Source organism: Aspergillus ochraceoroseus (genome assembly GCF_002846915.1).
Source record: "Aspergillus ochraceoroseus IBT 24754 chromosome Unknown P175scaffold_8, whole genome shotgun sequence".
In the NCBI taxonomy this organism is placed as follows: domain Eukaryota; kingdom Fungi; phylum Ascomycota; class Eurotiomycetes; order Eurotiales; family Aspergillaceae; genus Aspergillus; species Aspergillus ochraceoroseus.
The window spans coordinates 541,284-555,602 of record NW_024468483.1 but is presented as its reverse complement, the minus strand read 5'-3'; the positions used below and the strand labels follow the sequence as shown (position 1 = coordinate 555,602).

Below are 14,319 nucleotides of genomic sequence, written 5' to 3'. Positions count from 1 at the left end.
TTATCCATGCCTTTCATTATCTCTGTATAGGTCCACCAAGTCTTTCCATTCCGCCCTAAGAAAAGTTGTCATACTTCGGAAAATCTTAACTCCCAGGAATTGCGGGGAAGAGAAGAGGTCCAGAGTCCAGACTCTATTGATCCGAGTCGACTGGTAAATTCGAGGATGATTCGTAGAGTGGGACAACTTGGACTAAACACCTTCTACCTTCTGTTGGTGAGATAAAAACCGCTCTTTCTCCATGGTCTTTGTGTACCTGCATGACACCATTTGTAAATCATTCTTTGCGCCTATCGATGCCGACACCACGGACTGGCCGCTTCTATATTTAGGCACAAAGCATTAAAATTCCAACCTTACTCCCATATACTTGCTGTTGGACCGCTACGGCAAATGATGAAGATGTTAGTCAAATGAACCCTCAATAGCTTTTGGCATATTCTCACCTTGAGCCTGCTAGGCGCGATCTTGAATATATGTAAGCGAGAAACAACAAACTTTCTCTTGCCTAGTAGGATTTTCAATATGGTGTGAAATTGGGATCTATACAATCTACTGTTGGAAAGAAAAAAAAGTAGATGTGTAAGAAAAGCAACAAGTAAGCGGAAAAGGCAGAAAAAAGTACAGCATCTGCTACTCCAGATATTAAGAAACTCCCCTGGAGCCCCCGTGACCGGCCCTTGGCTTCCTCTCCAAATGTCGTCAACCTGACTTGATCAGATATCTTTTTACAGCGACTTAGCCAATTCTTTTAGTTTTACACAGTCTGCCTCTGTTTCCCTTTAATCCCCCCTCCTTTTCAACTTGGACCGTGTGGAAACCATCAAACTCACTTCAGGATGGTCCGAATCAAGATTACTGGACCTGCGTCAACGGTCCGGTTACAGCATGCACAACCTCACAATGACCTTGTTTCCAGCACTACAACCTCCTCTTATATTCGGCCATCTCCGGTACGAAGTGTGATAGACGATTCCTCTAGATTAACTGCCCAGGAAGATCCACTTCTGATGCAAAAACAACAAAGTTTGGAAATGGTAAAGATCATGCTGCATGTATCGGTCAGTAGTTTCAATCTTACTGCCGATCAAGCTAACGCAGTCTTCTCAGTTCGGCACCCTCTTTTATCTTCGGTTCGTCAAATTTGCTTTGCCCTTATCTTGATGGACCTCTCATTTTTGCTACCAGGGAGTTTCTGCCACTTCCATGCTTTGACGACAGGGATCTGAAAGAGACACACCGGCAGCAGAAGTTTTCCTACCATGAATTCGTCAATGGCAATTTAATATCCAGCATCGCTAGGGAGAATTCCGATGCCACTTTTGGGAGCGGTAGAAGAGGCCAACCGTTAAAGATTCTTCTCCGTGGCTCTGATCCTAAGACGGATTCAATTCTCGATGTCCTAGTATGATTGATGACCGAATACATAGCAACTATGCTAACAGGGCTAGGAAACTGGTATCTTTGATGCTATGAGCAAGAGAGTTCTCGAAGCCGTGCAATTGACCATTCTCGTTGACAAAAACGCCCCTGACAACGTATTGGAATCGTATACCTTCTCATTTAAATACACTGGAGGACAAGGAAACCTAAATGACCGCCTGGAAAGTATCTCAGTAGAACCCGTCGGCTATACCGCCAACATGAAGTGTGCCCAGACTGCTCGAGTAGGGCTGGAAACAATAGTTAGGCGTCTAATAACGCTCAGCTCATTTCTCCCTACCCTTCCAAGTATATGACCCCCTTGAGGTTCCTCCCTTCACTTTCGCTAAACCAACACAGACAAACGTAACCTTGGTATTCACTTGTTCTACACTGAAGACTGTCCATCCAATTACGAGCCTCCTGGCTTTACTGATGCAAGAGATGGTACACTCCACTATCCTCTAGCTGAGAATTGGACAAAAGAGACCCAGACCTGTGGTGTGATGGATAGCGGATGTCACAAGTGAGTATCTATTCCTTCAAATTGGCGGTTGCTAAAGAAAAATCAGGGTTGGACTCAAGGTGACATCGCTCAAGTGGACTGGCCCCGAGCCAGAAGGGTCAGACTCATTGCCTCAAATACCGCCCAACCTTGAATATAAGGACACCGTGCCACGATCAGACGATATAGGGGTTGAGGATTGCAGTAAACAACAGAAATCTACAGATGGAGGTATTATCGATGTTGTCCAACTATAATCTGTGCTGAACAAAGCTCACTCAGTTATATACTCTAAGCAGGGAACCTTCACGAGGTGACGCAGGATGTTGCTGAGAGGGAAAGATTGCGAATGATGATTCCTGTAAGAATAGATGCAAATCTCCATTTACCTGGCCTCGATCTAATTTTGGTTGCTATAATAGTCCCAAGAAACCCTATCCTCGGACACTGACTTTATTCCCACACAGCCCCTGAGGGCTAGTCTCGTGGCTGGGCCCGATAATATGGAGGCCACAGGTCAATGCCAGACACATAGGTTCCTTCTTTCCAGGCGAAAGATGGAGGAGATTCGAGAGTATTTCGATTCACGAAACTCGGGTGCTTTGCGGAACGGCGAGATTTGGAGGCATGCTGTTAGATGCGAGTGTGGCTGGGAAGGAGAAGAAAAAGCCATGGTGAGCTCGAAAAGGTTCTGATTTTGAGAGAAAGATGCTCATTTTATTAGCTTGAATGTGCTTTCTGTCATACGCGACAGCACCTAGTCTGCTATGGGTATGAAGGTGTACAGGATCCAAGGATTCCAGATGTTCATGCTTGCTACCGATGCCTCCTCGAGCAAAACGAAAGCTCAATTCTTCATGAAGTGAAGAAACTCACGCTCGTTAGAAGAACTCTCCGGGTGATATTAGAAGAAGGGTACCCATGCAGAACGGCGCTATTCTCCGAAAAAACCCGTAGGTCGTTTCAACATAACTTGGATTATTTGATCTGACCATTGCAGACTGCAGTGGATCGACTGTGATTCAGATAACGAATCGTCTCCGGAAGGAAGGGTTTTTGCAACCAACTCCAGGCTCTAAAAGCAAGGGCTTTTTGCGAAAAGGATTGCCGAAGTTCAGAGTTCCTCACTCCGAAGATATCCGACAAAGAATGAAAAGGGAAATCCTTGATCCTATGGTAAAGATCCAACATCATGTAGGTGGCATGGAGACTCACAATTTCCCAAAGAGTATGCTAACATTGTCCCAGTACACCAAGCAATTCCCCCACGATTCGCTCGAGGCACCTAGCCCCCCTGCGACTGACCTCAATAACCTGAGCACACCCAACTCGCAACAGGAAGAAATTTCTGCGAGTGGCTATGACACAGAGAATCAAGGAACACAAAAATCCAATGACAGATTCGCGTCTTCAACTACGGTGAGCCACAATGGGAAGGATAAGCCATCATTGATTTACTGCAAGCCGTATGTGGCTGGCCATTTGAATCCCTCCACCGCGGACACAGCTATACCGACTCGCAAGAGAACTAGATCCTCCCAGATTCACCCAGAGCCTGGGGTAATTCCACTTCCAACGACTCCAACCCACGGAAGTCCAGGAGATGGACTTCGGCGCAGCGCGAGAAAGAAACGCAAAATTAGCAATTACTCAAAACTCATCGATGTTGGAGCCGAGACAAGTGACAGCGAGCAGCCTGTGACATCTTCACAGCCCTAGTCTATCCACAAAACAGAATATCTCTAATGTAGAAAAAAAGAAAAGCAGGACAGACAAGATTTACCCTAAAAAAAAACCAAAAAAAAAAACCAAAAAAGCAATTGTATGTGTTATGCTCTAAAAATTGCTACGGCGGGTTTCCGAATGCCTTTTTTTTTTTTTTTTTTTTCAATTGTATGATTAGAGAGAAGCTCCCTCTGATTTCGAAGTATGAAAACCTTACAAGTAGTGTTGTCAGCAACGAATCTAATAATACTTTATCATGAATGCATAAACTACTTTACAGCACGAAAGCTTTCAGATACCACCCCGACTCACTACCTAGGTGAACAGTAGTACTGCGTCCTAATTGATGGCCTGGAAATAGACGACACCGACACCACTGGAGCACGAGTTCGGGATGAGACATAGTTAGATAACCAAGTAACTATTATACGGAGTAGATACATACGTATAGCGTACTCTCCTAAGGGCAAGCTAGGAGCAAGCTCTCATGAACTAGGCAGTTAGTTACTGTCGATAGGAATGAAATTTGCGCGGCTGGCTCCCGTTTACTCCTTACTGAGGTAAAGGTTCATTGACTATCGCTGTTGAGTACTCCGTACTGTGTGCTAAACATTGCTATTGAGACTGCAGGTAGATAGTTTAGCTTGCTCCCGATCCTGGACCATCTTGATTCTCGGGCAGATGCCTGCAGGCTAACTACATAAGTAGGTTATTGGTAGAAACCTGAAAGGGGCGATTGTGATGAGTGGAGAGAAGTGTTGCTTTTTCGAACGCAATTGCCCCTTGGGTAATTTCCGGCTGTGATGAGTGAAACTCAGAGATCGGAGGATGATCTTGTCCATAGCTCCTAGTTAACTAGTGCTTCTTACTTTCTCTCCTGGGTACGTGGGATGAACTACTCCGTACTTGTAAGTTGTGGGGGTGAGATTTATGGTTAGCACAAGGGGATTCCATAAATGGTCCGGAGTAGGGTTGATCGAAGAGCATTGTGGTAACTGATCTTGTTCTGTGCGGAGCCAAGCTCGTGAAGGCCGAGACCAGCTGGCCCCAGGCAGATGGATCTGCGGGTTCCTGGCAGGTGCGTGCCTAGCTTCGTCGGTCGTCACACGGTCACACTGTCACACTCAAGATGTGCGATGTGACTCTGATCAACTTATCAGGATCACGCAGGAGGGGGCTGTGTCGTTGGTGGTATAGGGTATACAGCCTTTGCAGGCATTAACATTGACTAAATCCACCTCCTGAGTGGTTGTTATTGTCTTGGGAATGCCTGGATGAGTTCACCACCAATAAAGGCCACCATAAGACTCGCTTAAGGTTCCAGACCGTTGGAATCCTGTGGATTGGCATTGTGAGAATCCCTGCCTCGTAGGTAGCGAGGCTTTTATCGAGTGAGATTAGGTTCCCACACCTGGTAGCTGTTTTTAACCTTGTTCTGCACGTTATACCTAGTGTTGCCTGTGCTATAGAACGATTGATAACTTAGATTTCGAGCATCGCATATTGGTAAGACAATGCTGAAAGAAGTTCATCTTCGGCTAGACTGGAGGGCTGGCGGATACGATTGTCAAGTTCAGCCAATCTTCTGCATTAATATTAGCTGAGTGTTTCCGAAGATAATTTATGTCAAAAGCAATTAGGATGGGGTGGACGACGGTAGTACCCGATAGTTAAGTAAAAGATCTGCAAAGGATTGAAGGTAGGCCCTAGGGAAAGGGCCCCAGAATACTCCGTAGTGGTGCCTCGAGATGGAACTTTTTTGCTTTTTCCGGTCGTGGGACAAATCACCGTGCTAAATGAAACAGGGGATGACGGTATGACCAAGTGTGAGAGAGGCTGAGAGCCTCGGGAGGCATGAGATTCGATCCTCCTGGTTGTACAACTACAATTTCCGACACTAGATCAGGAATTGCCAAGTTGACTGCAAGATGAGACAGCGTAACTCATTTGGGATGGCGCCTGAGTCTCTATAAACCCAATCGCTGTAGAATATGGGTTCTGTCCCAAATAATACAGTTGTGCTAGATAATCCTGAAACGGCTATTAGTGCAGGTAAGTCCTCACATTCCACCTGCACGAAAAGAGAATATGAATGCAATCGTCGGCCGCGATAGTTACATCGCCCCTGTTTCTCTCGAGCTTTTCACCTGTTAACTCAATAATAAGATAATCCGACTATGTTCAATCGCCCGACACGTCTGACCACCCACACAGCACGGTGAATGCGGAGTCGAGAATCATAACTTTCCATTCGGCACTATTTGAATTCTAAACCCAATTGTAAGGTAATCATTAATGTCCCTTTTCCCTTTTGCAGAATAGAGGTGTCGGGCTGACCAGAATCGAATAGGTCTTTGTAGCGACTCCTCTACTGTACCGCCTAAGAATGGTATTGGCGAACTAGGATGAGGATCAGCATAGTTTGTGTCTCCTATTGGAAGATGATTGAGAGATGAATGAGCGAGCAAGGAGTTTCCAAGCGGTTCCTCGTTGACTTTAGCGGGATCGTGTGTGTCGATCGAGTGGTACGCAGAACCGGTGGAGCAGTATGGATGGAGACTAAGGAGACTAAGGAAATTTGACCCCTTTTTGATTGTTTGATTAGACTTGTGAAATCAAGAGTAATTTCAGTGCATTTTCAAACAAGCAGCCCGTGAATCCTATGAAGAGGCCTTGACAATCAGTACAGATTTTTTTTTTCTGTTGCTCGTCTCTCTTTTTCTCCCTATTGCAAATGGTGGGAGGCTAATTCCCACAGTTTAGTGACAGGGGTGGACGGGGATACCAATAATATTGTCGCTGGGTTTCCAATTACATGTGTCTAGCTGTGGATTGGTACTGTGTACTACTTACTGTATTATCTGCATTGACTATTATTGTCCGCAGAAAGGCTCCTAGAAGATGTCCCAGGAACAACCCACAAGGGAAGAGGTGTACGCGATACCTACTCCATAGTCCATACAGAGTAGGAAAAAGGGCAAGGGAGAAAAAAGCAACCATGCCTTTTGCCCAGCATTCGCGCCAGAGCTAGTCCTGTGTGTATGACAGCCATCTGCCGTCGTCCTGGTCCGAAAGACTGGGAGAAGTCGCGGCGGGTGGGTTGGGGCCACAGTCGGCGCTAGTAAAAGATAATTCGAGACAAAAAGCAGCAAAAGCTTTTAATCCACTTTGCATTGACTGACGGAAGTTGCCCCGTGTGTGTTGTTTCCCCGACACTCACTCACTCAGTAGTGCGCACAGAGTATGTCTTGAGATATCTTGAAGTCCATAACCAAGGAGCGAGGAAAGTCTGCCCCAGTTTCCCCATAAATACTTCCAATTGTAGTGGCCTTTCTCCAAAGCTGTCAATGGTCGATGACAACTGGGTCGTTCCTTTGTGGACTATATCAGAGTCCCTGTCGATGCTTTACTGCATAGAGTATGAGGCTTCACACCACTCCTTCCCGAATTGATCAGTAACAACTTTCTTGATCGATCGTGAACCGGTCCTGCGGTTCTCTCCCCGATGTGCAGGGCTATTTGAGGAACCTCACGCGTGTACGAAGTACTGATCATTGACTCCCCCTGTCTCCTCCAAATAAGCGAGTTAGACTCCTAAGATACACTGATGAGCTGCCGTTGTTGCTGTTTAGATCCCCTTAAAAAGACCTCGTTGACTCCGGGTTTGGATGAAAGAACGCGGAGAGTCGAGGGTCTAGACGATCAATTGCGTACTAGAATAAATTAAGACTTAATTAAAGAAGAGAAAAGAACCCGGTTGATGGTGCGCGAAGGTGGACACTGCGAAAATGGCGCGGGCGGAAGTGTACATAGGCGAGAGGCTGTTGTACTCCGATTCCTCGCTACTAATAATAATCTTCATCTCTGCGCCGCTACATAACCCCCCATTTATTTAACCCACTTCTCCTCCGACCAGACCCTCTCCTGGTGCTTGTCAACTGATAAAACCAGGTGGGCTGCTGCTTGCGCTCGTCCACAGTCCTTCAGAATAATTATTTCCCTCCTTCTGCGCTTTGTTGTTGGCCCTTGTCGTTCTTTTATCCATATTTCCCACTCTCTTACTCTTTCTTCAGACCAATCCATCAATCATTCTTTCCAATTCTTTTGCGACTCTAGGTAGTCAAATTTCGAAATAAAAAAGTAAACAAAACTCTCCGGTGCAGGCACCTGTCAGTTTGTTTCAACGTCTTTAATTTGCCGAATTTTCTTAGGGTGGGGAAGATTTCTCTGTTGGACGCCAGCAACAACACGACCTCCATCTGGTGAGAATACTCGAAAGCATCCTCCAATTCCTTCACTACAAGACTGCCAACCTGCATTTTTATTCTTCAGCGACACTGAAACACGTTCGCTTGACCGACCCCGAAACTCTCCTGAAAAGAGTACACTCGAGACTGCAAATCTGCCTTGAAACACACGGCTGATCCGCCTTTAATAGAGGCGGTGGTCAAAATGTCTTTCCATATACCACTCAGGACATCGAGCATGAATGCTCCCACAAGCGACATGCTTTCCGCCAGAAATGATCAGGGGGACATGAGGTCGAGGAGAATGAGCAAGGCCCAGAAAATCCTGGGAACGACAAGCATTGCTCTAGATAATGAATATCATAGGCCACCCGATAAGCGAACAAGCAGACGACCAAGCTTCCTGAATGCTCCCGAAATCACACCCAAAAGCTTTGACACAGAAAACATCCTGCCTCTACCACACCTGCGGGTCCGAGCTTCATCCCCTTTGTTGGGTCAGGAGTATCGCGCGACAAATGACCCTCCCCCCGCTCTCCAACACTCAAAGAAACTCCATCAGTCTGGCTCATCATCAGCCTTGTTCTCACATTATCGCTCGAGAGAATTGCCGGCAGACTTGAACCCAAGCTTTGGCACAGTGGCAAGGGAGAATGGTCAGACTATGGATATCATTGGACAGCACTCGAATGACAAAACGAGCCCATCATTCGAACGACCAAAAGGCTCTACGAAGGACTCGAGACGAAAGAGTCGCCCTCCAAGAATCGATCTTTCTTTACTCTTCCCCAAACCACAATCAGCCACCCCACCTCTTCTTTCACCTACACGCCTGATGTCGTCTCCCTCTCCAATTTCGGTAACCTCGGAACATTCTACAGCAAAGGCAGCTAAACAGGGAAACCGTTCACCTGGAAGGAAGCTTACAAAGGTACCGCCGCTGCCAAGAGTCTCTACTCGCCTGGAGAACAGCCACCAGACCATTAATGGGGTGCTCAATTCTCCTGGATCGCCCGTTACGAAGAGCCCGCAGTGGGTAGAACCTTCGACGGAAAGAATAGTGCAAACTAGCGAGATGGACCTGGCTTTGGAGAAGAAACATGATACCCAGCTGACTCCCCGTTCAAATGACCGTGTTCGATATAGCCTGCTAAACTTTAGCTCCCGGAGCAGGGAGCAACTTCGACAAGGCGACTCCAAGTCTACTGAATCAGCCCCCCTGTCTGGCAAATCAACGGTCTCTTCACAAACAACAGTTCGTAATATGCCTTCACACCACACCGTCGGTGACCGGGGTAAAGAAACCTACTTGTCTGCAAAGGCATCTTCTGGGCCCAAACCGCAGGCAATGGCAAGCCTACCTCCATCATCCCAGTCTAACTTGCGTGCCAATGCTCGTAAGAGCCCGATGGTGTCTAAGAAGAGTAGTAAAAGTGCATTGAAAACCTCGGATCTCAATAAATCCAGTGTCCTATGTCTTTCGTCTTCTGAGGACGAGGACGAGGAGGAAGACTTGTTCAAACCTGCAGAAAAGGTTCGCCGGGCCCAGCGAGACAGCGTGGCTACATACGGGGAATCCGATGCCGAGATTTGCACAGCTGCAGCTGCTCAGGCTACTAAGGGCACGTTAAGGAGTGTTGAGCGTCCTCCATCATCAAGCACCCGAAGCTCACGCCCTATTCCGAGAACAGCCAAGGTCCGACGTGAGCCTTCTGCTGCTACTACTGCTAGTACTACCGCAAAGCCATCATCTTTAAATAGCCAGTCTCGCCGCTCCAGCGGCGTCCCAACTATATTAGAGCCTGACTTTTTTCACAATGACCCTATCTTCCGCCAGATGAGAAATTCTACCATCTCTCAAAATACGCCATCTCAAAGCATCGTGTCTCACAAAGAGATCAATAGGAGGAGCCGACTCGTTGCGGTCACTCGGCAAGAAGAGCATTTGCTCGAGGCAGTGAGACAGCGGAAAGGCAAAATTACTCCAAGCCTCTTCCAAGAAGCTCTGGAACCTGATCGTCATTCCGTAATTTCTGGCCCATCTCGCGATTCGTTCTATTGCTCCGACACGTCATTCTTGCGTTTAAGCCCTGGATTTCCTCCTCCAGGTACGGCACGCACACCGCATGGTGCGAGTTCTGACTCCGAACACAAGACCACAAACTCTGGTGCGTCGCCCCGTGTGAGTTTAGCGTACTCTGAAAGCCTCCCTTCTCCCGCGACCAGCGGGACATCTCCTTTGACCCCGACCCTTCCTATTCACCGCTTCTCACCTTTACCATCACAAAAGCCCCCGCCGCGCCAACCGCCACCCCCAGTTCCCGAAGTTCGAAGACAGCATTCGAGAAGGCGGACTGACAGCAGCGAGGCAATTGTGCTTAGCAGCCCTACTGAAACCTCGAAAGGAAGCAACGATTTTCCGATTTGGGCTTTGGGCTGGAATAACGATAGGTGGTAGCAGTGTGACGGCCGTACATTAACAACTTTTATAATTAACTTTGATCCTCTCACGACCTGGCGTCTCCCTCGATCGCGTTCACTAATCATCCATATTTTCTTTTTATGTCAATCCTTCATGACCCATTATAACCGTGACAGACACATCAATCACACCTTTCGCTCTCTATATACTTTCTTCTTTTTTCTCCCTACCCTTTTTTTTTTCATGTCCTCGACATATTTATTCCCCCTGTTTCATCTATTGTGAGGGTTGAGTGCTAGCAGCGTGCATTAGATTACATTGTTCACGACAAGTTTTGGATAATAGGTAGCAAAGGAAAAAAAAATAAAAATAAATATAGAATAATCATATGTACTGTACCACAATGTGGATTGAAGTTGACGCATCGGGGATCTCCTTGTTTAGCTGCTTCATTAGAGATCGGCATGCGGTTGATGGCATTTACCTTGTACTCCACTATCTGACTCCCATGTATACAATCTGTGACTGCCGGAAAATATTGAATGGCGTCACTCCAGCAACGTGGCAGATCACTCGGAGATGCAAGGGAGAAGAAATGCTAAAATGCGTGTGCCTTTGAAATCCGAAGCGAAGATCAAGAAAGAGGTTTAGCCTTTGGGGAGATGAGTCTAAATAATACCATAGTAGTACGGTCCAACGGTACCCTATATCTTCCCTCGATTAAGTGACCGACCTCCAGAGTAGGTACCTAGGTAGTTCTACCTAGTTACAATGTACACAGTAGTCTACTAGTAGTTACTACCTACTAGTTAGTAAGTAGTAGTACCTAAGTACTCCGTACTGTTCAAAAAAACCCCAAGCGCCTTCTTTCCTACCTCGTTCGGACATTGCCATTGCCGCTTTAAGGGGGCGCTCGAGCCCCCTGTCTGCGGTCGCGTGACCTATGGATGGACTATAGTTGATCCGTGCCGGAGACTTTTACCGTCTGCGTATATAGGAAAGGCGTTGTTGAATCAATCCAAGTCGTCAAAGCCACAAGATCTTCTCGCCATGGAGTGCGTCTTCAAAGCCAGGGAGGCCATACCGCAACCCATGAGGACACCAAGATACGCTTCCCCACCGCGACTCGACCGTCTACGAGACCGGGGGATAATCTCTCTCGAAAGCCGGGTGCTGTTTCCTGGTATTTCTCCGATGGTAATTTAACAGCCTCCATCAGATCACTGTGATCTGAGCAATCTGAGCCCAGAGCTTCGTTGGCTTGGGTGGATACGATCCCTGGCCCAGGTTACCTGGGCGGCTGGGCCAGGTATGTATGTGCCAAGGGGTTATCATGTTTACAATAAGTCTTAGATACAATAGCTACTACTACTACTACTACTACTATTATTTTTTGTTTTAATTTCTTCCTAGAAAATCTTTATCAGGAAAAATTAGTTTATAGGCATTTCTTATAATTACCCGCTATATAATAAAAGCTACCTGATCTTTCTATCAGGTAGGTATGTGTCTTTTTTTTCTTCCTTCCTTCGTTTTCTCTCTCTCGTACAGTTATTGCTATCAGGAATAGAACTAGTTAAATTCATTAGGAATTATCAGTTAACAGCTCATAGTTTTGATCATTTTTTCCCCATATTATTTTACCCACTTTACTGTTACCAGTGACGTCCATCAACCATGGATTCAGGGGAACTCTTCTCTTTCTTACCAGCGATCAGGGGCGCCGCCTGGGCGAATCGGTGTCCTGCCTGAGGAATCACTGGTCGATATTGCTGAAATAGTGCGACCGCCCACCCTCCCCCATGATCCACACCGCCCACTAAGAAAGAGAAAAGAAACACTGCATGATAACTTTTGTCTTGATTTCTCGCCGCTGGATGATTTTCCTCCTTGTCTTGACTGAATGAGAGGAAAGTTCCCTCTTTTAACTATCGTCGATATATAGTTGGAGTCGATTTTCGTCTTGGTGGACCAACCCCCCCATTGGAAATCGATAACCCACGACCCCAGTACTTCCACGCGCACTGTGAACTGCATGAAACATCCTCGGCAGATTAAGCCTAGCCCCTATTACCATACAACATCACAACGGCCTCTGTTTTCACATTTTGTGCGCCTGTCTGACACCATTCATCGTGTCTGCTGGGAGGACACAGCTATCAATCACCATGGGGGAAACAGTCCAACGACAGCCTGCGGGGCGCGTGGCGGTTTGGAGGAGTTCTTCTTGGATTCTGGTTAGTCGATTTGTTAAAGAAAGAAAGAAAAAGAAAAGAAAGAATCATGCAGAGGAATAATGGGCTGCGATTATTATTGACATTAGAGTAAATATTGGGCTAATTCTGCTTTCGCATGCAGTTGACTGCGCAGTATACCACATTCGTCCTTGTTCGTTGAACCCCCCACCCCGGGATGCCTTGGCCCGTTTGATAGACATCTGATTTAAATATTTTCTCTTCTAGCTAGCGCATTACTCCAGGATTATGCCACCCACTGGTGGCAAGCGATATCTAACATCAACCGCCGTCTTTTTTAGCGAAGTTATCAAACTCGCTGTATCCTTGACAGTTGCACTATATGAAGTCTCAAAAACAGCCCCTCCGTCTGTGCCTGCGACCTCCCTTCTTTTATCTCTCACAGCAGCTGTCTTTTCCGGTGACAGTTGGAAGCTTGCGATACCGGCCGGTCTTTATACCCTGGCGAATTCGCTTCAATATATTGCACTTTCCAATCTACAAGCTGCGACGTTTCAAGTATCATACCAGCTGCAGCTTATTGTGAGCTCGATATTCGGTCTGGTGCTGTTGAAGAGAACTATTTCCCCACGCAAATGGGCCTTGATGCTTCTACTCCTGCTGGGGGTGGGCCTGGCCCAGATTCCCAACGGTAGCCTAGATGAGAATGCATTGGAGCATGCAGCTTCGCACTTTGATTTCCCACGCTCGCTGGAAGAGTGGAAGTCGGTGAAGCTAAATGGCGGGAACCTGCATAAACGTTCCGCGACCTATGAGGGAATCCAGGAGGATCTGCTGACTGCGACCCCGCAATTGAATGCGGCGGTTGGCCTTTTGGCCGCCATTGCTGCTTGTGGAGCCTCTGGCGTTGCCGGTGTATATTTTGAGAAGGTGCTCAAGGATAGCGTAAAGGCAACTTCACTTTGGATCCGGAATGTGCAACTCGCTATCTACTCGATCTTCCCTGCGTTATTCATTGGCGTTGTATTCCTGGATGGGGAGAAGATTGCAACCGGTGGACTTTTCGATGGCTACAACTGGGTTGTTTGGTCTACGATCCTGGTGCAAGCTGTTGGAGGGATTACTGCATCTTTCTGCACTGGGTGTGCTTATGCAGATAGCACGAATGTTGCCTCGGCCACAAGTATTGTCGTCACAACAGTGGCTAGTGTTTGGCTCTTCGAGTTTGAACCCACTCTCTCAGTACGTATTGCGATAACAAATTTGCAGATCAACTGTTCTTTAGACTTTTCTAACACGCCATTCTTCTTAGTTTCTCATTGGCACCTTTGCGGTGTTGGTGGCTACCTACCTCAGTGATAACCCTAACTCAGGGTCTGTTCAGGTTAAGCGACAGGTCCTTCGTCCACCACCAATTCGTATCGAGCGCTTTGATAAAGATAGCAAGAGTGCTGAAGCCTCGCCTTCATCCTCGCCTAACGAGATTTCTATCAAGCTCCCAAGTACCCCTTTCTTGTCGGATGCAGGCATCTCAACGTCAAGGCCTACCTCGCCAGGCCATGCAAGAATCGGTAACTCGCGAACCGGGGGGGGTGGGTTCTTCAAATGATACGTACTTACGAATTGACTGATATTGATGATATGGCTACGAATGTCGCATTTCCTGTGTGAATATCATACCTTGTATTTGTTCCTTTGAATATTTGGCATTGGAAGTGAATAAAAACATAAGTAGAAACCATCTTGCACCATTGCCTTGGGTTGCAAATACAAAATTATTGGGCTGCTACCTGACTCCAATTG

General features: G+C 46.9%; 2 protein-coding genes across 2 annotated transcripts; both read left to right on the top strand.

The window, feature by feature from the left end:
• Nucleotides 1–839: 839 nt before the first annotated feature.
• Nucleotides 840–3,646, top strand: P175DRAFT_0443549 (putative meiosis specific protein Hop1; the record flags this gene model as incomplete). Its single annotated transcript, XM_040894187.1, has 11 exons — nt 840–1,061; nt 1,111–1,133; nt 1,189–1,405; nt 1,452–1,731; nt 1,783–1,948; nt 1,995–2,158; nt 2,224–2,288; nt 2,350–2,601; nt 2,652–2,880; nt 2,928–3,121; nt 3,176–3,646. The coding sequence occupies 11 exons, from the start codon at nt 840–842 to the stop codon at nt 3,644–3,646; spliced, it is 2,283 nt and encodes a 760-aa protein (XP_040749500.1).
• Nucleotides 3,647–8,104: 4,458 nt separating this feature from the next.
• On the top strand, nt 8,105–14,125 carry P175DRAFT_0511556 (putative UDP-galactose transporter; the record flags this gene model as incomplete). The annotated part of the gene is made up of 10 exons (XM_040898596.1): nt 8,105–8,371; nt 8,402–8,481; nt 8,503–8,539; nt 8,561–10,353; nt 11,531–11,546; nt 11,571–11,630; nt 12,478–12,558; nt 12,680–12,709; nt 12,784–13,758; nt 13,829–14,125. 10 exons carry the CDS (start codon nt 8,105–8,107, stop codon nt 14,123–14,125), a joined length of 3,636 nt encoding a protein of 1,211 aa, XP_040749499.1.
• Nucleotides 14,126–14,319: the final 194 nt, after the last annotated feature.